This window comes from Cuculus canorus, chromosome 5 (assembly GCF_017976375.1).
Source record: "Cuculus canorus isolate bCucCan1 chromosome 5, bCucCan1.pri, whole genome shotgun sequence".
Classification (NCBI taxonomy): domain Eukaryota; kingdom Metazoa; phylum Chordata; class Aves; order Cuculiformes; family Cuculidae; genus Cuculus; species Cuculus canorus.
Window position 1 is genome coordinate 53417420 of NC_071405.1, and position 26329 is coordinate 53443748.

Below are 26329 nucleotides of genomic sequence, written 5' to 3' on the forward strand. Positions count from 1 at the left end.
ACGTGAAAATTTGCACTGGTTTCAGTAAAATAGGAATTGAACACAAATGCTACATGTTGGCACTCAGCTGTGGAAAAAGCAGAGAAAAATGATGTTTCAGATACCTCATCATCCTGCAAGTCCTCCTCCAGTTGGAGAATGTCCTTTAGAGCAGCTGCAACAACTTTTTTCCTCTTGTGAATGAAATCCTGTTCCTGGGCACACAGGTCAAACCCCAGGCGTACATCTAGGTCTTCCTGGCTGGAACAGAGGGTCAGGTATTTCACATCATGTTTATAGTATAATTCAGAATTTTAATTGCTGCTACTTTGTAAATAGACCTGCCTTCACCATCTACCATCTACATAAAGCAAAGCAGTAAGAGATGAAATGTTTTAGTTTGTTCCTGGAGAACAACAGTATGTCTTGCTTTGGACGGAGAGGGTTTCTTTTTCTTGCCTGAGGTGCACAAAATTAAATATAGCTACAGGTAACTGAATTGTTCCCTTTCAAACAGAAAGCCAAAAGTCTGCAGATGGCATTGTTTTAAAGGTGGCTTTCAAACACATCTTCAAAAGTTGCACCAACTTCCACTGATACCTATATATCACGGACTGAAGTTGTGGATTTTTGTGTTTGGATGGGTTTTTTTTTATGTGGGTGTATCTAATAATTTATGGGTATATATAAACACTACAGTTGCAGTTTGGAAGCTGCTGTGAAAATCTTTCGTGTGGTAAGGAAGATGTTTTAAAATGATGGCTATAAACTGTATGTCTATCTTGTAACATATTTACTGAAAATAAAGAGCATAATAAAAGATGTGTTTGCTTTTGTAAGGGAAGAGAACTTCCTCCATAACATAACATATTCATCTTATAAATTTTACTAAGGCCTTAACCATATCTCAGAATACATAATGTGTTTCTTTGGTTTAGAAATGGGCAATCACTTGATTGTGTTAATTTGCATTTATCTCTTTGAGTAGATATTTAGAAATAAATACAAGTACATTTATTATTTTATTATTTTTACTATTCTAGAATGACCAGGCACTTTGACTTCTGTCTTTCTTTTTTATTTTTCCCGCTGACCTAAGGAAAGAGGAAGCTTCCTAAGTGAGTTTTGAAATGCTGCTTTTATTGAAAATCTGCATTTGGAAATAATTTGTAGAGGTATTGAAGAGTGTGTACAGTAGCCCATAGCACATAATTTTGATTTCAGCAAAATATCAATAGAAAATTGATGAAACCTTTATGAAACCTTTTCTTAACTCACTTTATAGTCCCATTACATAAACTCATGGTCCCCGAAAATCTGTGTTGTGTACTGAGTCAATTTTATTTTACAGTCTCAAATGAAGATGAGTCAGCATTCAGGATGCAGGCAGTAACAAAAAGATTGGAACTTGATTGATAACTCTCCAACTTCAAAGAACCAAGAGGGAAACACAGAAGGATAACAAATAATATATCTTACCATTTTTTCAACTTAAAGTGCAAATCAAATTTTCTGTGCTGAAAATTAAACAGGTGAAATTATGAATATTGTTATTTTGTTTAAAACAGTCATTTTCCCCCACTCAGAATGAGACATAGCTCTTTTGGGTCATCATTACATCTACAAAGCTCTGAACCTCACTAAACCAAGACTGGGAGATAGAGTTTCCTGGCTAAGAACATGGACAACAGAAAGAGCATGAACAACAGCTTAGATATTTTTCTTCTTCCTCCTTCTCCCCTGGCTTTCTCAACTTTATTTTACTCCAAATAATTTACTTCATTATGCATTGCCCTAGATTTGAGGGAGGTTCGAAAACAACTGTCTCTGGATAAAGAGAGGCAATCTTCTGTTTCTGCTTCTTGGGAATCAGCAAAGATTTTTAAAAGCCTGCAGAGGATTGCCCATGCCCAGTGGATGCTTACCTCGCCAACTACTTCCTGCTCGGAAGGGAGCAACTTCAGAGGGATAGTCAGTGGGACTCTGCTCCTTCTTGCTCCACGTGATGCGCAGGCGCACTGAAAAAGAGCATGGAGTGCTTTTTTCTTAAGATAGGAATCTTCTGCTCTTGCTGCCTACTCACATGTAAAGAAAGTTCAGATCATAGAATTGTCTGTGTTGTCTACCATATTCCTGTGTAACGTACAAAAGCGGGAAGCCTCCTCTTCTTTGCAAGTACGATATCCAGGGAGGGTTGCTTGTATTTGGCGTAGTGGAAGAAAGTGGGATCTAGGAGAGGCGAGCAGGAGTCACAGCCCACTGAAATTCTCTGGGTTTCTTCAAAGGATCCTCTCACTGTAAATGTTAGCTCATTCTCTAAAACAAAGAGATAAAATGCACACAAAAAGTTACTTTTAATCACAAAATAAAAAGAGAAATAGAAAAAAAATAAGCAAAAGTTAGCTTTAAAAAAATCCCTTCTCCTCTTCTTTTGTATTTGGAAAGCTGTTTTCTGAAAGTGGTAAAGACCCAAACGTTTTGGGTGGTTGCAGCTTTACAATAGGCTGAACAGGAAGCTGAATGGGAGTGTGATGTGAATGACACTGAATTTGAGGCGGTTGCATTTGTATTGCATTTGCATCATGTCACAGTGAATGCAACCAGGTACTTTGCACTGTGAATTGTCCTGATCCCAGGCTAAATAATGAGCAACAGAAGTTCTCAGTCCCGTAAAATAAGATCTGGCTCTGCAGCGGATGACCCTATTTATATGAAGAGAGAAGCTAATCCTGCCGGGGCACGTTATGTGTGCTCTGAGATTGCCTACCAGCTCCAGCCCCTCAGTAGATGTAGGCAGAGGAACTTGTAGATTCTGGATCTTGATCAGGGTCAGGCATGTGGACGAGGTGCTGAAGGGTATGGTTTAGGGGGTGTTAGGAATGGTTGGACTCGATGACCCAGTGGGTCCCTTCCAACCTAGTGATTCTATGATTCTATGAGCCAGCTGCTGAGCTTAGCCGCTAACCCCTGCATAAAACGAGTTGTTTCTGTATGTATGCAGAAGCCCAGCTATCCAAGATCGCCATGGACTCTCAGGCCTAAGGAAGTAAGCTTCTTCAGAGTTTAGCAGTACTACAGCAAAGGTTTTCAGGATCTCAGCTTGGGGCTTAGATACATTCTTTACAAGCATCTGATATTGTTTCTAGTATGGCACAAGGCTCCCCATGAAGTCAGAACCCTGAACCTAAACCTGTTGCAGAATGAATGGTGTTCCCTACTGTAAAGTTTTTACAGATCACCTTAGATGTGGTCAATTAAAGCCTTTGTATTTGGATGATGCAATTTCTAGGCATTGCTAGGGTAAAATCATTAATATTCAGTTAAAGAATTAATAAGTTTACCTGAAAAATTCCTCTTTTTCATCCTGCTGTCCAAGTAAACTTCCAAGCAGGCTACTTCACGACACTAGAATAGATTTGGTGGTAACAGAGAATTAGATTACTCATCTAGCCATCTCGCCACCAGCGCTGGCAGATATTGAAAGGATTATAGTATGAAGAGTCATTGCTTGAATGTGGGGGCCACCGTGTTAGAGGCTTCTGCCAGACCCAGTGAACATGAGAATTAGCTTCATTGTCACTGGGAAGATGGTGTTATGCTAAACACATTGTAATTTTCTATGGAAGCAGACAAAACAAGGGAAAATGGTAGCAGTCTGAAGGTTCCTCTAAGATCATGCTGGCCTCCTCAATGATAAAGCTGGTAAGAGGAAGAAGTATCACTTCAGAATGAAGACTCAAAATGTTTCCCTCACTGCCATCGCAGTCAGCTAAAGTAAGGAATGATGTGGGAAAGAACACAAGAAAACAAAGCAAATACTTTACCACGATTGCCCCGTTTGTGATGATGGTTTCAGGAGGATCCTGGCTAGAAAACAAGAACAAAAAATACATATTTTATAAACAAGATAAGCTGGATACTATCCTGAGCGGGACACATTTTTCTCTCCCTTTTTTGGTTTTTGATTTACTCCTTCCTACTGTTTGTAGGCATATGCTTATTTTTCACTAGATGCTACATAACTACCTATCAAAAAAAATTTGATTACAATAAAGCACATGAAAAGTGCTTGTAACAGCCTTAATAGCATGTGTATGTTGCAGACTGCGTAGCAACATTATCCTCAGCTACGAACTGCCCAGAGAATCCTTTCCAGAAAATTTATTGACTCACTGCAGTGGGGTTTACCAGCCCCAGAAAATCAAATCTGAATTATGAAAATAATATATAAGAGAGAGTCATGGCATTTTCTTTCTTATGACGATTTGGTGATGTACACATTAAGTCTGAAAAAAGGATGAATCTGGTTACTAAGATGGTACTGGATGTACAGAAGGTTTCCCTGCACTGATGCACCACCCCAGGGTGCTGCTGGAGGTTTTTTAAAGGGGTTTACTCACATGCTTTCCAAAAAAAACTCAGCCTCCAGCTCCTCCGTTTTCTGAAAATGAAAGAAAAAGAAATGAAGCAGTTGCAACTAGCATGTGCAGAGGTTTGCAAAGTGACCTTCATTTTTGCAAACAGGGTTTCCTTTATGCTTTAATAAGTAACAATATTCTGTTTTGTGCTTGCTGTTGTCAGCATTAGAGGACAGAAGCAGCTTTTTCTTCCACAAGGAAAAGATCTCAATTATGCTAGAAGAATAAAGAGTGTTTGATGCTTACAAGTCTCCCTAGTAAACTTTTATTTTTGATATTTTCATCCCTGTCAGCTTCCATGTGCTGAATACGATATGCTAAGAGTTAGTGTTTAATAAAGTATTATGGAAACATGCTGTTTCCCTGTCCTTGTATTGTTTTTATTTTTCTAACCTCAGAGAGCATTAGGTAAACTCTGACATTTTCTGTCAGGTTACTAGAAGTACAAAGTTCCCCTAAAAATCCATCTACCCTGGGGCTTGGGAATTTGGCCATAAATGTGCCAGAGGAAACCAACAGGAATTTGAGAAGGCTGTCTATTTTGTTACTGGTGTGCAGTTGCCAAGATTTTAATAAATTTTGTTACATTTTTACCACCAAGCTGGTCTTGGTGGTAAAAGACAGAAGAAGACAGCACATCTAATTAATCAGAGGGAAGAGAGTGGACATCAAGACATACTAAACATCTAACCAAGCTCTTACCTGTGGATTTAGTGGGAATGTCATAAATACTCTTTCCCCAAGGGGAATTTTAGCTATATCAAAAAGCACAATTGCATGGTCGTCATCATGAATTATATCATCATCAGAAACAGTAATTTCCAGAACATTCTGAGAAAAAAATGAAAAATGTCCAATTCATTAGCATGTACTCCAGAAGTATGTCATTCTGCAGCTCTTCCAGCTTCAGTGCTTGCCGTACAGAAGGAAATAGTAAAGTATTGATAAATAATACTTTTGACGAAGTGTCAAAAGGTAGAGTAAGAAAATTAGTATAATCTCCTCCATAAGAAATAGCTTCTAGTCTTTCTCATTAAGGCCAAACTGAGATTTCCCTTGTGTCATCTTTCATGCTTTTAATTAATAGCTCTCACAAAAAATTTCAGGCTTTTAGGAAGGAACATAGGTAGCTAGAAGTCCTTTGTTGCCTTTTATCAACAGGGGCAACAGAGGTCACTTCATATCAATAACCACTTTTCTATGTCCTTGCACTTCCCACTTTCAGTCACTTGTTCATAGGTACTTGAGTGTAGGGTACTGACCAGCAGCAAACTGAGTGAAGATCTTAATTAAACTAGAATTTAGCAGCTTCCTGGCACTGATATGCCATTATTTCATGTCCTTTCAAGGGAAGATGTGCTTTTCTGTTACCGTGTTGCTTTATGTTTTCATTTCATAGTTTCTCTACGTTGTCACTTCATCATTGGTCCTATCAGCCTTCTCCAAGGAGATCAGGCTCCACCAGTAATCACTGATATGTAAATAATAACTGTCTGTTAGGGGGAAAGTGGATTCCAGAAAAAGCCAAAATTGTTTTGCTCCAGCTTGCTAGGGGAATCTTAAATTCCTCTGAAAGGCACTAGAAGACATGACATCCTGCTTTGGGCTAAACTGAAAAAAGCTGCATAAAGATGAGATGAAATGAAGAAGAGGGTCTTTTGGTTTGTGTACCTTGACTTGTCTCTGTATCCGGAAGTAGAAAGTTTCATTCCATACAGGATTTCTACAGTTTTTGATGGTTTTGGTGTGGAATTTTTCATCTGAAGCAGTTGGCAACCAAAGGCTCACGTAGCAGTCAGATTGGCTTACTATAGAAACATAGGCACAAGTTATCTGGCAGTGGAAGCACAATACAAGAAGTAGAGGCATTGAAATACTCTGTAGCTTGATCATGGGTAGGAGATGGCCGTTTCTTTCCAGTGTACATCGGCAAACCAGGAAGATAGAAATCACGCAGCTGCATAAAATGAATTTGTTGTTCATAGCAACACTACGTTTAATAAGGACAGAGTACAGCTTCAGCAAGTTTGCAGGTGATACAAAACTAGGAGGAGTGGTTGACAAATCAGATGGCTGCACTGCCATTCAGAGGGACTAGGAGAGTGTGGAGAACTGGGCCAACATGAGCTTCATGAAGCTCAGCAAGGAAAATGCAAATCCTGCAAGTGAGGAAGAATAACCCTATGCACCAGACAGGCTGGGGCCTTGCCAGCTTGAAAGCAGCTCTGCAGACGAAGAGCTGCAGAGGACCTTGACTTCTGGCGGATGCCAGGTTGAACACGAGTCAGCAATGTTCCCTTGTGGCAAGCAAGGCCATAGCCTCCTGTGCTGCATTAGGAGGCGTATTGCCAGCAGGTGGAGAGTGATCTTTCCTCTCTACTGGCAAGGCCACGTTTCTGGGTTCCCAAGTACAGGAGAGGTAAAGAAGTACTGGAGTGAGTCTAGAAAAAGTCCACAAAAAAGATAGGGGGATATCTGCTATATGGCGAGAGGCTGAGAGAGCAGAACTCTTCAGCCTGGAGCAGAGAAAGCTCAGGGGGAATCTTATCAATGCGTGTAAATACCTGGTTGGGGAGAGGGGTGGGCAGGGGGTAAAGCAGGCAGAGCCAGACTCTTCTCAGTGGTGTCCAATGAAAGGTAAGAAGCTATAAGACACAAACTAAAATACAGGAAATCCGATTTAGACTTAAGAAAAAACTTTCACCCTGAGGGAGGTCAAACATTTGGACCGGTTGCTCGGAGAAATTGTGAAGCCTTTTTCCCTGGAAATGTTCAATACTCAACTGGATGTGGCTTTCAGCAACCTGCTATAGCTGACTGCTTTGAGCAGTAGCCTGGACTATGCGATCTCCAGGGATGCCCTCATATCTCAGCTACTCTGTGTGATTCTGCATATCAAGGCTAGTTGGTCACAAACAAATTACACATAGTTATTAGTAACTACTGAGTGCAAATTTGACCTTGAAGATGAGGTGAGATGAAACCATTAGGAAAAACAAGTTTTCTTGTGGACGAAGGGAACTATGCCATACGTATTTTTACCACAACTCATCTACAGTCCCTGCTGATGGGAAGAGGTTATTGTTTCCCATAAAATTCCTGTGATTTTTCCATATTCTCTGTGAATCATACATTTATCAGCCATTCCCCATGCTGTGACTCCAACTGGGCTTATGTATTTCTGTGGAAGTGGCAGTTCACTTGAAGCCAGGCTAAACTGTGAGGTAAACAGTGGGAGAAATAAAAAATTACAGAATAATTACATGTGCTCTGACTACTAGGAAGACTATGATAATCTCAATACCTAGGAGCATGTGAAATGACTAACCAGCTTTTTTGGGTGAAAGAAATTGTACAAAAATGCTACTGAAAATCTTGCAGTTTATTCAGTGCCACCTGGGAGCTAATACAAAAACAAAAATACAAAAACAAAAATACAAAAAACAAAAATACAAAAACAAAAATACAAAAACATTTGCATTTTCTTCATGCTCTAACTTTAATGAAATGGCTAAGCATCATTAGCAATTTCATGGCATGCCAGGTCCTTACCTTGGTGCACATTTTGCAACTTCATTCCCTGATGACATAATGTCACCCCATGGTGACACTGAGACATCTGAACTCAGACTCTTTGGAATTCAGCACTAAGTGACTCTGATAGCCTTTCCCAATTTTTAACTTCTGATTCAATTGCATTTCTGTGTTGGTGGGACTATTTCTCATCTCTGTCTTCAAGCTAAAGATAGGCTAAAATTTCAGGATTGAACCATAAGTGTAGAGCCACAGCCAGCTGTCTAGTGCTGTGTGAGACTGCAGTGCCATAATATATTTCTGAAATGAACCATCATATGCTAAAATAATTCATTGTTGCAACAAGTAAGAAGAAAATTACAGCACTGAAAACTGAAGTATTAAAATAGCTAGTCTTGTAAGAACAATGAATGTAAAATCCCATCTGTCCTGCTGCTGCATTTCATAATGCCAAGAAGAAAATTATTTCTTCTAGTGAATTCCTTTCCACCTGCACAGACAGGTTTCCCCTTGAATCTGAGTTTACTACATTTCACCTAAAAGAAGGAGGAGAGCCACTCCCATTTCTCAACCATCAGATTGGGGGACATTTTCCCTCACCAGCACGGCATGATGCAAAAAATATTAAGAACTTATCTCTGGCTGCTGTATGTCTGAGGGTCGATTTGGACTAAACCCTCTGCCCTAAAGCATGCAGATGCAACACTTGTCTGTAAGCATACTACTCTCTGTACTTTGCTTATGGAAATAACAAAGGCTTGTAGATCTACTGTACTTAATCAGTGATGTCCTTTACCAGCAATGGACAGAGCCCCATGTGAATGAGTCCTCCACACTGTCCAGCCATTTAAGTTGAGTGGCAAAGTAGGATTTACTCCCTGGAGCAGAAACTCAATGGTTGCAGTATCCACTGTAGCCACAGACCAAAGCTTTCACATCCTGGGTCACCTTTACCTCCTGTGCCAACAGAACCACTTGCATTCTTGGGGCAGAACCATGAGTATCACCTGTGCTTGTTGTATTCTTCCTAATTAGCTTGGATTTATTTCCTGCAGCAAAAATAACCCCTGATGTTATCTCCCTGTGGTTTGGAGAACCACTCTGATTTCCAGATTCCAGGTGTATTACATCAGAACAGACTAATTTCTTCCAAATGGATAAAAAAACCACTTCCACAAAATAATTTCATAAGCTGGGAGAAGAAAAAGGCTCTGAGCTCCTCTTTTATAAACGTGTAAACTCTGTCTCAATCCAAAGATTAAAAAGGAAAACAGGGGAAATCTAAAGGGAGTAGTGTGATTGTTCTGACCTCACAGCTAAGACCAACAGATTTCCTTCCACAGCTGAGACAATTTCCACATGCACCTGATTTATATAGTTAGAAAATATACCCTATAATCACAGTCACATTTCAACCCTCCCCAGGATTTCACCTTGTCCTAGCTTAGCTCTGACGGCTGCATCACAGGGATCCTCCTCCCTACAGTCTCTTGAACTTGCAGGGCAACACCCAGTAGAGAGGAGGAAATCACCTGTCACTCCAAGTAATTTTGTACTGGGACACAGCTCAAATTCACCTCTGCAGTCCTAGTAGAGTGTTGCAAACACCCAGCGTCAGTGAGGCTGGGTATGCCAAGCAAGACCTGATACCCCTCCTCTTCACCCCTGCTGTGCCAATGAGTCTAAACATGCTCTCCAGCAGCAGAGGTCAGCTCTTGGTATGTGGTATCACCTGGTACCCCCATAGGCTGCCATGGCTTCAGACAGCAACCTGTCACAGACAGCCTTTTAGTCAGGTCTTCAGGGTTATGTGGGATCCAGTGGAGTCCAAGAGAGATTTGCCTGTTCATGTTGTACTAAACTGTAGCGGGGAGGGTCACATCACTGCAGATCTATGTCACTGATATTGCCTAAGGACCTGGGAGAGATCTGCTTCCTCTTGTGGCACCTCAGGGCAATTGCCTTTGTGCAAGACTGATTCCCTCACTGATTGTTTGTCCAAGGAAATGGGGTAAGGAGGTCAGCTCTGGTTGTGGGCTTTAGAAACTACCATAAACCAGTAAGTAAACACTAATGATGGTGAAGGTGGGCCAGGCAGGAAACTTGATGTAGCTCTGTGTGGCCACCCAATAACTCTTTTGTTTAATGAGGGCAGCTGGAAGGTGCTGGAGAGCCTGAGCCACTGTGTACTTCCTCTCCCATCAACTGGCTTCTTTCTCATCCTTTTGGAAAACACAGTCACTGGAGGCGGTGTTGGCAGTGAGGAAAGGAGCCAATATATCAATAACCTACCACCTCATCTTGGCCTGACACTGCTCCTACACATGGAGAATTCTGCAAGGGAAGCGATGCCACTAACAGAGTCAGGAAACATGAGCTTTTGTAAAAGCCTCTGACAGCACCTTCCAGCTGAGAAGGAGCAAATGAACACACCAATGACCGAAAAAAAGTCATTCTTTTATGCAAGGCTGTCTGCAGTCTCTGACTGAGGAGATGAATACCGCTGCAAAGCACGTGCCAGGCTGTAAGTCACATAAGCTTCACCTGAATTGCTTCCTTTTGAGCATGTCCACCACCTCCCCAGCCTAATTGTGAATGAGCATTGGTGTCTGGTGATGACAGCACCTGCAGGGCAGCAGGATGGGTGTAAATGATCTTATCTAGGCACACACCTCTCTAGTGCCCAGAGTGAGCTCAAGGAGTGCCAGAAATGCATGTTTGAATATGACCCATGATTATAAATTGGCATTAAGGTCAGTTAATACAGTGAAAAATAATTAACTTGGGTCTGCCAAGAGCATTTGCATGAAAAGATAAGACAGAAACCAGTTGTATGAAGTATGAAGCAAATTTTGGAGTTGAACATTACCCAAATATAGAGAGGCCTGCAAAAGTGAGGGAGCAACTGTAAATATATGAAAAGGGCTAACTGATCCATTGAGGAAGAGCAGGGTGCTTTCTTTTTGTTTTCATTTTTTTGTTTGAAGATCGGTGCAATCATTGCAAAGCTCCACCAGCATATGTTGCCTACAGGCAAAGATGTAAAAGCAGATTTCAGGATAAGCTAGGACTCTATCCCAGGCTTGCTAAACACACATCCCATAGATCTTGGGGTGCATATTTAAAACATATCCATGATCAGGTTAGGTACATACAATAATGAGGAAAGTCAGTGGGAGAATATATAAAATGTATATATAAAGTAGCATATATAAAGTGGAGTTGGACCTGATGTAATTGCACTTACAACAAACTGAACTGCACAGGCAGGTTGCTGCTCAGTCAACAAAGGGCTATTTAATATTTCTTTATCTTGCTTGTTCACTGGCATGCTGATTTACAGTGCTCCATTATGGTATGACATCTTTAAGAAGCAGGCACAAAGTCATTGGCCGCCTGGGCAATTACCAGCAGAAAGAAAAGACATGTTTTTCTTCATGTGCTAGTCCCCAAATATTGTGTACTAGTAATTAACAAAAGAATCTGAAGATAATTCTTACTGTTTCCAGGACTTGCCTTACATCTTAAATTAGGATTCTTCTACACATAATAAGAGATAACTGCTTTCGAAATAAGCACATTGTCTAAATAGACAAGAGAGAGAAAATATGTGAGAGAAGATAATCTGTTATCTACGTTTTATAGATAGGGCAACGGAGGCACAGAGTGTTTGGATGACTTGCCTAAATTTATACAAGTCTGTTGGCAGAGCTAAAACTGAGCCCACATATCTTGAAACCTGGTCCAGAGATGTACATTTTGACAATAATGGGAATTTTCTTAATGTCTGCCTCTCATTATGCAAGACCTTTTCTGAAATTCCACTGTCCTCAAGACAGAGGACAGGTTCATAACAGTAACACTATTTTCTGAGAACACAGCAGCATTTTACTTCGTGTAATCCCTTTGCATAAGATGGTGAATCATGATTCTTATCTTGCCATTCAATTTCCATTCTAGATCAAAGGTGATACCGAAAGCAATTAAACCAGCACTTCAAAGGAATGAAGGTGAAGTCTTGCATATATGTGTACTGTTTGATAGCTGTGACAAAGAACAGAAATTAATTTGATCTTATTTGCTATCCTATAATATTTCTTGTGTTCTCTGTAACTCAGTATTGCAGAACATGTGAACTGAACACTTGGTTGGAAAACATTTGGCTGGAAAATCAACAAAGTTGACATCCGTGTTCTTGAAACACCAAAATGAGTGGAGTACAAAGAGAAGGCAAGAAATTTTCTTTGTAGAATGTTGTTCTGTCAGAAGATGAAGACAAAAACAAACGGTAGTGTTTGGGGTCAAAATGTTGCTGTCTCTGCATAACCCAGTGGGAGTCAGGAAGTGCTCACTTGGAGATAACAAGAAGGTATCCTGCCATGTCCTTAACCTTTCTCAAAGTACATCTGATAATTTGCTTTCTTGTGGAAAGAGAAGCTACCTGTTAATAAGGAGTCTAGTCCAAAGAAGTCTTCTGAAGCAAAACCTGTTAGGGTTTCCAGGCCAAAGTAATCTGGAGCAGAGCTGCTGATTTACTGGCAGCATGAGGCACCTCATCTTCTTTCTTCAGAAAAGTTGTGCCTGTCATAGATACTGCTTGAGTTCCTACCTTTAGGGAATGTATCAAGCCAATATCAGAGTCCCTGACATACAATATACAGCCATTTTCTCTGGTAACTTTTGTAACTGCACTGAAATCACCACATTTTGGAGTATGATAGCTAAAAACTGACTCTTCATCTAAGCAAAAAGCAACTGTAAGTGTCTTTTCACTTTGAGGATCCTCTAGCTGTACTAAAAATATTATATAGTGGGAAGACAGGTGAATGAGGTAACATGTCACGTGAAATGTTGGGCAGCAGAGAGGTTGTGGTGTCAGTGAAAGTCAGCACAATGTCTCAAAAAAAGGAAAGAAAATGCACAGAAAAAGGAGGAAGAACAGACAGTAAAGGGATGTGCAAAACTGTAGTAATTACTGACCTGCCAAGTTCATGAGGCACAAAGTGGGGATGGCAGGAGAAAAATCTCCAGAGAAAAACCTCTGTGGAAGTGGAGCACCACGTAAGGGCTGGCAAATACCACACATTTTCAGAACACTTTGTATTTAAGCCATAATGTAACACATACTGAAGTCCCCAAAAGATTTCTGTTACACATACGTATTTCAGTAGAGGCAAGAGTCAGAAACATCCATAACAATGTGACTGCTCAGGACATGTACACTGTACACCTCACTGAGCAGGGCTCTTAAGAGCAAAGAATTAAGAGTGATTGATGTATAAACATTTCAGACCTGTATTCTATGTGTTTGTTATAGACATGGGACATAAACACCTGGGTATTAAAAGTGATTTTAGGGCATTTACACACTTCTGAAACAGCCAGGTTGTCTATGCTTTGCTGTCTAATTGCTCATCTAGTCAATGCCCACCTGGCACTGACCTGTTTCTGAATTATTAAAAAAACCCTCCAAAATGCAAATAACAAAAGACCTCTGAAATGGTAAAAAGATATTCCGTGGAAGAAAATGGCTTTGATTTGATTTCTTAGCTGGTATGCTTTCTGTGTTTTGCATTTGTGCAGCGGCTAGCACAAGCAGGGGCTGATCCAGTAATTTCAAAACTGTGTAACATCAGAAAGAAAATCTAGTACTTACAAAAATCTGCCTGATGAGCATTTCTTAACTTTATGATTCTTACAGTGAGCAGGGAGTAAGGTGACATTTCTTCCTGCTGAAAAAAATAACAAAGGAGATGTGCTTTAAAGTTTGGTTGTCATTATTATAAATACAGGTACCCCAAACACTGAAAGGAACCCAAGTTCTGCTGAAGCCATCTTTTCCAACTGGCTTCACAACAAAAATACAATAGGCAACAAAATGCACTTTCACCTTGAACTCCATCAGCCTCTAAAGTCTGCATTCACCTACGCATGCAAAGAGAAAGTATGGAAGGAGAGAATGAATAGGAAAGCGGAGACAGGAGATGAATAAGCTGAGAAAATTCAGTTAGACAGCTACATTAAATCATACACATGATCATCAGCATCTGATGCAACAACACAAAATTCGGTGAATCACAAATCAGAAATGTTCCAGGTTGGTTGGAAAAAAAAAAATGTATTAAAAAAAAGAGGAATCATTTTACGTTTTCTCACTTGTTTTTAAAAGAATAATTGTCATGATGGAGAGGTGCCTAAGGATTACAATTTAGCACCTTAGGCAATGTCTCAGGCCACCAGAGCAATACACAGCTTTGTACAAACACTCCTAGCTTTCTTGCCTAACCAAATGCAGTCTATGTCCGATTGATAGATCCAGAGCAGTATAACAAAGTAAATGGTTTTGAATACAATCTGTCTCAAAGAAGGCCAATTCCAGCTCCTTGTTGAAGATGACAGGCCTGGCCAACTGGGCCTGTAAAAACTCTGCCAATCACATGTACTTTAGGAATTTTACATTTTCAGAGACCATGTCCATCAGCAGTAGCTACAGCAACCAGGATATCAGCCAAAAAATGCAGCAAAACAGCAAATCTTACTATGTCAGCATCACAGATGTCTGTCTGGATTCTCTGACTGTGGGAACAGTTGTGGAAAATTCAGCAAAGTAGCTGAAGTTTATAGGGAGGAAAGAGTTTCACCATGGTTGTACACAAGAGATTGAATGAAATAGTGAATCAGCACTGATCACGTCTACCTTAGTAGTAGAACTACCTTAGTAGTAGTAGTTCTTAGTTTAGGAACAAAAGCAGAAGAAAAGGAGGAATTTCAGAAATTTCAGACTATTGAATAATAAATTCCAAGCTGATGTATGATTATACTAAGAAACAGGTCTCATTAGATAGGTGGGGTAACACAGTAAAACTTCAGTGAATGCCAGAGGACAAGGATCTGCACAGGAAAGAAAATACCCTTTCAAAGTCTGACAGACACTGAGGTCTGACTGCATACAAAGATGTCATCAGCAGATTTTGAATTGGCTATCTCCAGTAAAAGGGGAAGATATAAATAGTATAACATATATATTAAAAAGTGACCTTCAGAGAGTCCATTTAGGGAATAATAATATTTTTTAAGGAATTCTGAGTAAAGCATCAAAACCCCCGAAATGTTATAACATTAAAATGAAGTATATTTGGGACTAGGGAAGTATTAGCTTGCAGTTCTAATAGCAAGGGTCTGTGGCAGTAATTACAAAAGTAATTGTAATGATGCTCGACTCGCAGAAGGATATTCAGCCAAATAATACTGAAGGTACAATATGTATCATAGTCAAGCAATAGGTGGCCACTTCAGTGACATGGAAGCCTGACGGTAGTCACTAATATTCAAGAAGAAATCAAGGAGGAATTCAGATAATGGCAGAAAGCAAATAAATCTGTAATTCTTCATAAAGGCACTTCATGAAGCAACAGCAACCAAAAGCAGCCAAAATACGAAGTTGTTGTGAAAGCAGATGACCAAAAATCTGAAAAGATTATCTGAAATGAAAACGAAGGACTGTTGGTTGAAGATGAGGAAGTAATTAGGAGATCTATTTTCTAAGAAACTGCAATTAAAGTAGTGGGGAGAAACTCTCAAGTAGAATAAAAGAAAGCACTTCATCACAGCTACTGTGATAAAAGTCAAAGACTGCTAAAAAGGTCAAAGTAGAAGAAATCTTGGTCCTCCGAGACAAGGAAGCGGAACAGAGCTGGAAAATATTTAAGGAAGCTTTCCACAAAGAGCAAGAACGCTCAGTCCCTGTCTGTGGAAAATCATGCAGGAAGCGGAAGAGACCGGCATGGCTGAGTCGAGACCTGCTGGTTAAACTAAAAAAGAAGAGGGAACTGCACAGGCAGTGTAAACAGGGATAGGGAACCTGGGACGTGTATAGAGACACTGCCTGGTTGTGTAGGGATGAAGTCAGGAAGGCCAAGGCACAGCTGAAGCTGAACTTGGCAAGGGAATTGAAGACTAACAAGAAAGGCTTTTACAGGTACATCAATCAAAAGAGGAAGGTCAAAGAGAACGTACTTCCACTGATGACTGGAAATGGGGATCGTGTATCAACAGATGAGGAAAAGGCTGAGGTACTTAACAACTTTTTTGCCTCAGTCTTCACTGATAACTGCTCTCTTCACCCCTCCTGGGTCATGGGACAGCAAGATGGTGACCAGGGGTGTATACTCCCTCCCACAGTAGGGAAGATCATATTCATGAACACCTGAGGAACCTGAACATATATAAGTCCATAGGACTTGATGAGATGCATCCCAGAGTCCTGAGGGAATTGACAGATGTGGTTGCCAAGCCACCCTCCATGATATCTGAAAAGTCATGGCAGTCTGAAGAAGTCCCTGGTGGCTGGAAGAAGGGTAACATGGTGCCCATGTTTGAAAAAGGTAGAAAAGATGACCCTGAGAACTACCAATCTGTCAGCCTCACCTCTGTGCCTGGGAAGATCATGGACTAGATCCTCCTAGGAGACATGCTAAACCACATGGAGGACAGGAAGGTGATTAATGGCAGCCAACACGGCTTCACTAGGGGCAAATACTGTATGACCGACTTCGTGGCTTTCTATGGTGGGGTAACCACAGCACTGGACATGGGTAAACCAACACATGCAATCTATCTAGACTTCTGTAAAGCTTTTGGCACAGTCCCCCACAACATTCTTCTCTCTAAATTGGGGAGATATGGATTTGATGGGTGGACAGTAAGGTGGATAAGAAATTGGTTGGATGGTCGTATTCAAAGAGTAGTGGTCAATGGCTCAAAGTCCAGATGGAGATCCGTGACAAGCGGTGTCCCTCAGGGGTCCGTACTGGGACCGGTGCTGTTCAATATCTTTATCAATGTTTTTGACAGCAAGGTTGAGTGCGCTCTCAGCAAGTTTGCAGATGACACCAAGCTGAGTGGTGTAGCTGCCACACCTGAAAGGCGCATGTCATCCAGAGGGACCTGGACAGGCTGGAGAAGTGGGCCTGTGGGAACCTCATGAGGTTCAACAAGGCCAAGTGTAAGGTCCTGCACCTGGGTCAGGGCAATCCCCGTTTTCAGTACACGACGGGGCATGATGTGATTGAGAGCAGCCCTGCAGAGAAGGATTTGCAGGTGTTGGTGGATGAGAAGCTTGACACGAGAAGGCCAGCCATATCCTGGGCTGCTTCAAAAGAAGCATGGCCAGCAGGGCAAGGGAAGTGATTCTGCCCCTCTATTCCTCTCTTGTGAGACTTCATCTGGAATACTGCACCCAGTTCTGGAATCCTCAAGATAAGAAGGATATGGAGCTGTTGGAACGGCTCCAGAGGAGGGGTACAAAGATGATCGGAGGGCTGGAGCACCTTCCCTATGAGGACAGGCTGAGAGAGTTGGGGTTGTTCAGCCTGGAGAAGAGAAGGCTCAGAGGAGATTTTATAGCGACCTTCTAGCGCCTGAAGGGGGCCTACAGGAAAGCTGAAGAGGGGGTACTCATAGAATTGTATCCCCAAGAATTGTGGGGATAGGCCAAGGGGGAATGGGTATAAACTGGAGAGGGGCAGATTTAGACTGGACATTAGGAAGAATTTCTTCACTATGAGAGTGGTGAGGCATTGGCACAGGTTGCCCAAGGAAATTGTGGCTGCCTCATCCCTGGAGGTGTTCGAGGCCAGGTTGGATGGGCCTTGGGCAGCCTAATTTAGAGAGGTGTCCCTGCCTGTGGCAGGGGATTGGAACTGGATGATCTTTAAGGTCCCTTCCAACACTAACTATTCCATGATTCTATGATTTTATGATTCTATGAAATCAGTGAGATAGAACAGTACAACATCTTAGGTGTGCAAAGCACTGGACCATGGGGTGTCCATCATGACAAAATTTAGCTTAAAGTCCCAAATAATTTCAACCACTATGAGGATGAAAGACATAAAACTCATAAAAGTAATTTACCAAAAAAATGCAGTTATTGTCAAGCTATTATGCTGTTCAATGAAATGACAAGAATGAGTTTTTGAGAAAACACTGGGTAATCTAAAGGCATGTTAACTGGGACCGGGTGAGATGTATCACAGATACCTGAAGGAATTGGCTGATGTGGTTGCCAAGTCACTCTCCATGATATTTGAAAAGTCTTGGCAGTCAGGCTAAGTTCTTGGTGACCAGAAAAAGGGAAACATCACACCCATTTTAAAAAAGAGTAGAAAGGAGGACCCTGGGAACTATGGACCTGTCAGTTCCACTTCAGTGCCTGGCAGGATCATGGAACAGATCATCCTGGAAGTTATGCTAAGGCACATGGAGGAGAGGGAGGTGATTCAAGACAGCCAGCATGGCTTCACAAAGGACAAGTCCTGCCTCACCAACCCAATGGCCTTCTATGAGGGAGCGACTACATCAATGAACAAGAGAAGATCCACAGATATCATCTATCTGGACTTCTCTAAGGCTTTTGACACAGACTCCACAACATTCTTTCTCTAAATTGGAGAGAGATGGATTTGGTAGGTGGACTATTCAGTGGACAATAATTTAGTTTGATGGTCGCATCCAGAGGGTAATGGTCAACAGCTCAATATCCAGATGGAGATCAATGACAAGCAGTGTCTCTCAGGGGTCTGTTCTGTTGTTTAATATCTTCATCAATGACATAGATGAAAGGATCGAGTGCACCCTTAGCAAATTTGTGGATGACACCAAGCTGAGTGGTGAGGTTGACACCTCTGAGGGATGGGATGCCATCCAGAGGCACCTTGAGAAGCTGTAGAAGTAGGCTTGTGAAAAACTCCTGAGGTTCGAACAGGTGAAGTGCAAAGTCCTGCACCTAGGTTGGGGCAACCCCTGGTATCAATACAGGCTGGGGGGTGGAGAGATTGAGAGCAGCCCCGTCGAGAAAGAACTGAGGGTCCTGGTGGTTTAGAAGCTGGACATGAGCTGGCAATGTACATTTCCAGCCCAACCATATAATCAGCTGCATCAAAAGAAGTGTGGCCAGCAGATCAAGGGAGGTGATTATGCCCCTCTACTCTGGTCTGGAGAGACCACACTTGGAATACTGCATCCAGCACTGAAGCCCTCAGCACAGGAAAGACATGAACTGGTTGGAGTGAGTCCACAGAAGGGCCACCAAAATGATCAAAGGCCTTGAAGACCTTCCCTATGAAGAGAGGCTGAAAGAGTTGTGATTGTTCAGCTTGGAGAAGAAGAGACTCTGAGGAGATGTATTGCAGCCTTTCAAGCCTTAAAAGTTACTAGTAAGAAAGATGGGGAAAGACTTTTAGCAGAGCTATAGCAATAGGACAAGGGATAATGGTTTTAAACTAAAAGAGGAGAGGTTTACCCTAGATATTAGAAAGAAATGTTTCAGGCTGAGGGTGGTAAAACACAGTAACAGATTGCCCAGAGAGGTGGTAGATGTTCCATCCCTGGAAACGTTAAAGGTCAGGTTGGATGGGGTCTGAGCAACCTGATCTAGTTGAAGATGTCCCTGCTCACTGCAGGGGGGTTGGACTAGATGACCTTCATAGTCCCTTCCAACTCAAAGCATTCTATGATCCTATAATTCTAAGTAAAAATTAACCACCACTTAAAATAACCATAAAGCTTTGCCCATGAACTCACTCTTTTAACCAGGAATCATAACGCCAAGATGTTTTCAGTAAGTTAACTAGTTAAAATTCTAGTAGTTTTTAATGTGAGGTACAAAAGTGGCACACCCAAAACAGCAAGAGGGCTATTAAGTGCTGATCAAATGAATTCTCTTTATTAGGCTACAAGAAGTAGAAGATCTTGTCTTCTGGGTGGGGGAACTGCAAAAGTAAATAGGATATTAATTACTGTTGCTTAAAGTCATGTGGGGCATAGGATATTTTAAAGGGCTGTTCATTCTAAACAGTGGAGGTGATATCTCAGCATTATCAGAATTTGGCCTGAGCCAGCTCCACACTATTGTTTCAACCATTATTGTTAGACCACTCTTTTTTCATTAGCAAGGAATAGCTCTGTGTCTTCTTGCCTCAACCTCTTTTTCATTGGATTTGTCCATTTGTTTCTATGCCTTTCTCAAAAATAGTACTCAAATTAGAGATAAAACTTCAGCAGACATATTTCAGGAGAAATAAAGAACAGTTAAACAAATTGCATTTTGTGTTGGTGCTCTCTTAGCCTTCCTTAATGGCACCAGTCTTTGAGTGAACATTTTGGAACGTATGTTTTTCAAGATTATCAGAGACATGGATGAACTACCATGACTTTTCAAGAAGTGGAATGACAGAAACAGAAACAAGCGTGGGTTTTGTAAAGACATGTTTACACCAAGCACCAGTAGTGTGCTCGTTCAGTGCCATTGCAGCAGGGTAGAGTAGAGGTTAAGTGATGAATGTATCACAAGAACCTCGTATTTTGAAAGCAAATTAAGACAAACTGATAAGAGATTTAGAGTATGGGAGGGCTCTGTTAGGAGGGAAAATAAAAGACTAAAAACAATAGAACATACACAGTGTTTCCATGAAGAACTGTAAGACACTACACAGATTAGATAGTCTCAAATATTATGCAAGCGTTCAAGAACCTAATTGCATGTGGAATCATGGTGAGAAGGTGGATGGGGATATTTGGTGCCACAGGAAGATAGCTTTGTGCAAAGAGCAGGAGTTTATTTAAATCTGACGAGCTTGCCAAGGGAACAATAGGGCAGAGCACCGCATCACCCATAAAGTACAGTTTAGAAATTTAATTGAATGAGAAGCAAGAATTATTTCTCTCCTCCAGGAGTAGAACTCTGAATAGGGACTGTGAGAGTTTTTCTCAGCCTGAGCCTTGCTCCACGGGTCTATTCGTTGGATCAGCATGATTTTTTAGCAAAATCCCTTCTGGTGTTAGCCTGCTGCAAAGAACAATGTATTAGAAGGAATATGAAAATGGTAGGTTTATCTCCATATTCCCAAAATTTTTACCAACTAGAAAAGGATATTCACAGCACTCAGAAGCGGTCTGTACACTGAACCCCTCTTGCTTCCTCTCTGCATAACACTCAGATGGCCATATCAGCCAAGTCAAAGTCCTTCAGGGAAAAAAAACCAACCTGTTTTAGAAACCATTTTCATTTCCTCCTTTGGGCACCAAAGAATGAACCATATTCAGTGATCATCAACCTCATAATAATTTGAGACACCACTGCCTTTGAAGAGAAATGCTAACTATTAAGTGGACTATTAACTGTAGAGCAAATCTCTGAGACAAATGAAAATTACATTTATCCTCCTTATAGAAGACAGTTAATGAAAAATTACTTCATATAATACTTTTCTGATGGCCAAAAGACAGACATGAAAACCACTCCAGAAAATTCAAAGAGCAAAATAACATATTCTTGTAAGTGAAGCTCAAGTCCCTGGTGCCATCGATGGAAGTCATGCAACCAACAGTTCTTTCCCTCTATTCATCATTTCATTGCAATAACACATTGAACAATGTTAATAAACTACAAAGCAAATGTGTTGCTGCTGATGATTATCATTTCTATTACATTAAAAAAATTATTTATTCAGTGAGTTGGTAATGCAATCAAACTATCCATGAGTGACTAATTATCATAAACCACAAAAAATTGCATTCCTGATACCTAGAGTAAAGAAAGTACTACCAAAATTTAAAAATCCACAGTAAACAGATGAACAAATCCTCTTGCAGTCCCCCCCTAATAAAGATAAATCTGTGTGCCCTGAAATTCTGAACTTATCCTTGCAATGACAGAGTGATGGTCAGCCTTCCTTAAAGGCTCTCTGTTAACCCTGGGAAAGGTAACTTTGTGTGACACTTCAGTCACAGATACTTCTTTTCTAAGAGGGAAGGGTAAGAGAGACCTTTGTAATGTCATAGCTTTTTCTGGTTTTGCAGCAAGCCATTAAGGAATGTGCATCACTTCATGTGTATCACTTGCAGAAATAAAAAAAACTTATTAAAATTCTCCCAGGTCTTCACTGGTTTCTGATTTTGTGTCCAGCAGAATACTTTGATGAGCCTCCCTGCCTTATGCTAACACCACTAATCTTGAGATGAGATTATACTTCCTAGTTTCTTGTTCTTTGCGTTAATGTATGTAAGTTTTCAGTGCATTCACAGATGATGAGCCAACAACTATTTTGTCATTGGATAGTATGCCAAGGAAAATACCTTTTTTTTCCATCATTGGCAATAACAGAATTCAGTAGAAGACAATGATTAACAAACAACATCTAGTGATAAATTTTCTGGATCTACTCTTATTATGGGCTATCTTACTTAAAACTGTTTATGATCTTCCTTTAGGATGTTTAATCTTGTATTCATGTGTAAATTGCTAGAAGGCAAACTATAAACTTGGGACTCCCTGAAACAGCTAAAGAGATGTTCTCTTGATTCTCCTATCCATTTTAAAATATGAAGGAGGTTTCACAACATTACTACATTTTCCTGAAAATTTAGCAATGGGGCATAATTGCTTTGCATTTGAGGTGGGCAACACAGCTAAATTCCATGCACAGCCCTGGGCATGATTTTCTAAACCAATCCAGTAACTAATCTGTTTATCACACAGCTATGCAAAGTCCTTTCAAAGTAAAGCAAGTACTTGGGCTAATCTATGAGCATTTTCATTAAGAAAATCTTTACATCTCTTTACTTGTTCTGGGACTCAAGATCTGCTATGAGCATATTATCCTTTATAACACTTCCCTACTAATAATTATTCTCCTGTTGCAGATGGCAGGCTATGGCTTGCAAAAAAATCAAGGGAATTACTGAAAGCTGCCCAGGAAGCCCAATGTTAGTAAGAGGCAGAAACCAGCCTGCTTGCACAAGTCTGTGCCTGTAATGCCAGTTTTCTGCCAAACTATTATCACAGAGGAGACAAGATTTATTCAGAAGCCAGGAGGCAAATAAAGAGTGACTGAGAATGCGTTGGTTGTTAAATATCTGTGGATAGCAAACAGAAATTTCAGAGGTTCATATCATAAGGAGAAATCATGACAAAAACAATGAATTAAAGCTGCGGAAAGGACCCTATAATACTTATATGCATGGGTTTATGGCCACAGGATTTTTGTTACAGTACTTTACATGTATTCAAAACCATGTGCTAGATTCTATCAATCTTTATATATGTGTAACTACCTTGGCAAAGAAGAGTTGGATGCTTTTAGTTGTGGATATTCTAAACAAAAACATAACTTGAGTATAAATACAGTAAATCATTAAAAAAATGCTAGAGATTGAGTCATTGCACTCCGATAATAGTTTCTTTTCCTGCTTTAATACATTCTCTTGCTGAGCTTTAGCACACATATTAGTAGCTAAATGCTAGTTGGAATGCTACTAACAAGAGATCAGCTGGATCAATCAGTTTGACAAGGTTGTGACATAAATAAGCACAACAATGTCTGTAGTTTTCTATTGATTTGGAACTCTGGCTATAATAAGAAAAATTAGACATACAGGTTTTCTAAGAGCTATAGACGCTTGAATTAAACACCATTTAAGATATCATCAAAAGGAAGATAGCTTTATGTTTCGAGCCATTCAAACATTTATTTTGAGACAGCTTGACACAAAGTATGGTCAGCTCTAAGCTAACCAAGAGTGGAGACAAAAATCATCACTACTACAGCTGGTATGTGTTTTATGCAAATATATCTCTGTTGCAGGCCCTGCAAAGGTTGCTAGGTTTGTTCTTTTGTTGTGATGCATTGCAATGGGAAAAAAGTGGGCATTTATTGTGGAAACTGGAATTAATGACCAAAACCTAAACAATTGCCAGAAAACATGCTCTGACTTGCCAGTACAGGCAATGTTCTCCATTCATGCTGGGCTAAAGCTCCACTAAAATTAATAGGGATAGATAACATTAAAAGAAGGATAAAGTCAGTCCCATTTTAGCAGTAGAAGGAGAACATTTTCCCCAAGGAATTTCCCTACAAGGATAACGAAAATAATACACTTTCTGTAAATAGATAAAAATATGAAATTTTAAAAAAATGGAATGCAGATATTTACCCTTCTCAAAAAAAAGTATTGGCTTAGCCCAACCTATTTTTAGTTTGCTGTAGGTGGTACCTTAGCATCGATGTTGCTTGGGGCTACGCAATGCTTCATCCATTTTCTTTCTTCATTATCCAAAGGGCTTGATTTGCTGCTTGAATGCTGTTGAGGGAGGGAGAACAAGAGAATAAAAAGAGAGAAAAAGGAATTTTTCTACTTTTTTCAACTCCTCAATGTAGAACAACAGTATGGAATGGGCAATCAGCACATCCTCATTGTTTGAGGTGGATAACATGAATGTCCCAGGAAAGTGACAGCCTGTTTCTGTGCTATAGAGAAAGATACTGACTCTAGGTCCTCATAGCTGTAAATAGCCAAGGAAGGACAATCTTAATTTCTAGGACACTTGTGTCCTACAGGTAAGGGTGGACTTGACCTGTTTGTAGTTTGGGGACAAATCTGAATCAAATACTAGGATATTCCTGCCAGGCTTGCTCTGTTTTCCACTTACCTGAGAGAAGGCAGAAGTTGATGCCATTGAGATCGCTGCTGTATTAAAATCAGGTGCTGTGAATGGCACCTGAGTGTTAGGCTCCACATTAGCCACTGCCTCCTGAAACATATTTACAGCCTTGAAGACTGTCAGAAGTTGCTGAACAGGTGTTTTATTATACTGAGTCAGAGCTCCACCCCTCCATGATTTCTGAAACAGGAAAACTTCCCTCCCACATCACATGTCCAAAGAACAAATCTGTTGTAAGGTCTGAATATTCGTATCTGCAAGTTTGCAAATGACCGAAGCATGCTGAGAGACCAAATCGTTCCCACCTGGAACACTTGGGCACTTGTAGAAATGCAATAATAGCAATATCCTGTTTGATGGTTTGATAGAGATCGTTTATGAGAGATACTCTTACAGAAATAATCTAAAAGTGATTATAATAGCCTAATAAACGTATTTACATACTCACTCCATCCAAAGATCCTGAATTCTACTATTGCCTCCACAGTAAAACAAAAAAGTAAAAAGTAAAATAAGATGAGAATGATCATTAGAAGGAAGATATTTATGTGTGAAAGTATTAAGAATTTTTCTGAAGGAATAGTTTTCCATGAAATGTACCATTGCATCACAATTTTTGTATATGTGTTTGCTTTTATTGTAGTGTTCTACTCCAAAAGAAATGAAAAAAGGCATCATAATCAACACCTTGGATTCCCTAAAGCACAATGTATCACTTTTCCTTTTGAAATGCTTTACTTATTTCTGGGCTTTACAGTTAATACAGTATGCATAACATATTTAAATAAGATTCAAATATTTCACCTTGAAAAATTGTGAAACATTTCAACAAACTAAAATAATTTCATGTTTTAGGAGATTTTAATCCTTCATAGTTTGTTTTCCCTAGTTCAGAACTGTCATTTTCTGATGCAAAAAATGTTCAGTTTTCTGAGCAACTTTATTCGAATCACTACCTGGCTGAGTATTACTAGCAGATTATTGGAATTTATTGGACTGATCCTGTACATTTTAGGATTTTTTTATTTAATGAGGACCTGCATGTGTTCAGCACATTTCTAGGAAGCACAGTGATTAAATTTTCTAATTGATTATGCAAGCGTTATTAAGCACACATATTGAAGCACACGTATTGAAAGTCCTCTCAACTGATTAAAAGTAATGCTTATGAAAGGACTGGAGATTAATAGGATGACAAAGCATAATGCTTCCTACTAGAAACCTGTATAAGTACGAAACCACAGCCATCGTGACTGTGGCGATGACTGTTGTACAAGGACCTTGACTGACAGAAACTAGACACAGACAATCACTTGCAGCAGTTTTGTTGCATACTTTTCTTATAGGCACAGAGGAACCAATATGAAAAGCTAGTGTTACAAGGAGAACAAGTTAAGATGGTTTGATCATCTTACTTGCAATACTACATCCTTGCAAAAGACTGATTCCTTAGGTTTAGTTTTAAGCCTACATTTTCTTTTTTTTTTTTTTTTTTAAGCACATTGATTTTATCACATCGTGCAAGGCAAAGGTTTGCTGTGAAATTCCTTTCTCACTTTCATCATACTGAAAATTTTTGAAGGAATTGGAACTGCTTCATTGAAACCAGAATTAGATAAATTACACCAATGGGCAAAGGATTGCCACAAGCCTCTCCCACTATTTGTCTTAAAATGAGCACCTGCCTTTTTTTTCCTGTAAACATGGTGACCAGGAACAGTTTAGAGAAAAGTAACTGTAAACACAAAAGCACACGTACGTTTTATTTCTTCTCCTACAGCCTATGTGTGTCTTTGATTGAAGTGCCTAGAAGAGGTGAGGTACCACAACAGAGGAATGAGAACGTTAGCAGCAATTTCTTTGTGATTGTGCCCCACAGAGGTTATCAGCTCCATGT

General features: G+C 40.2%; 1 protein-coding gene across 9 annotated transcripts in view; it reads right to left on the minus strand.

Moving 5' to 3' along the window:
- LOC104067363 (cytosolic phospholipase A2 epsilon-like) overlaps positions 1 to 26329 on the minus strand; it is a 47297-nt gene that overhangs the window by 16796 nt on the left and 4172 nt on the right. For 6 of the 9 annotated variants that reach the window (XR_008449938.1, XR_008449936.1, XR_008449940.1 and 3 more), the window contains exons 1-12: positions 24421 to 24533; positions 23985 to 24071; positions 13588 to 13663; positions 6069 to 6205; positions 5100 to 5228; positions 4380 to 4420; positions 3804 to 3846; positions 3321 to 3384; positions 2126 to 2295; positions 1905 to 1997; positions 1459 to 1496; positions 105 to 240 (exon numbers count right to left, since the gene is read on the minus strand). Coding sequence is in view for 4 of the 9 variants with exons in the window: in XM_054066792.1 (XP_053922767.1) it covers positions 105 to 240; positions 1459 to 1496; positions 1905 to 1997; positions 2126 to 2295; positions 3321 to 3384; positions 3804 to 3846; positions 4380 to 4420; positions 5100 to 5228; positions 6069 to 6205; positions 13588 to 13663; positions 23985 to 24071; positions 24421 to 24531 (1125 nt within the window). In the remaining 5 variants the exon portion in view is untranslated. Of the gene's footprint in view, positions 1 to 104; positions 241 to 1458; positions 1497 to 1904; positions 1998 to 2125; positions 2296 to 3320; positions 3385 to 3803; positions 3847 to 4379; positions 4421 to 5099; positions 5229 to 6068; positions 6206 to 12911; positions 12973 to 13587; positions 13664 to 23984; positions 24072 to 24420; positions 24534 to 26329 lie in introns of those variants that run through there. The other 3 variants (XM_054066793.1, XM_054066795.1, XM_054066794.1) reach the window with 3 other exon arrangements.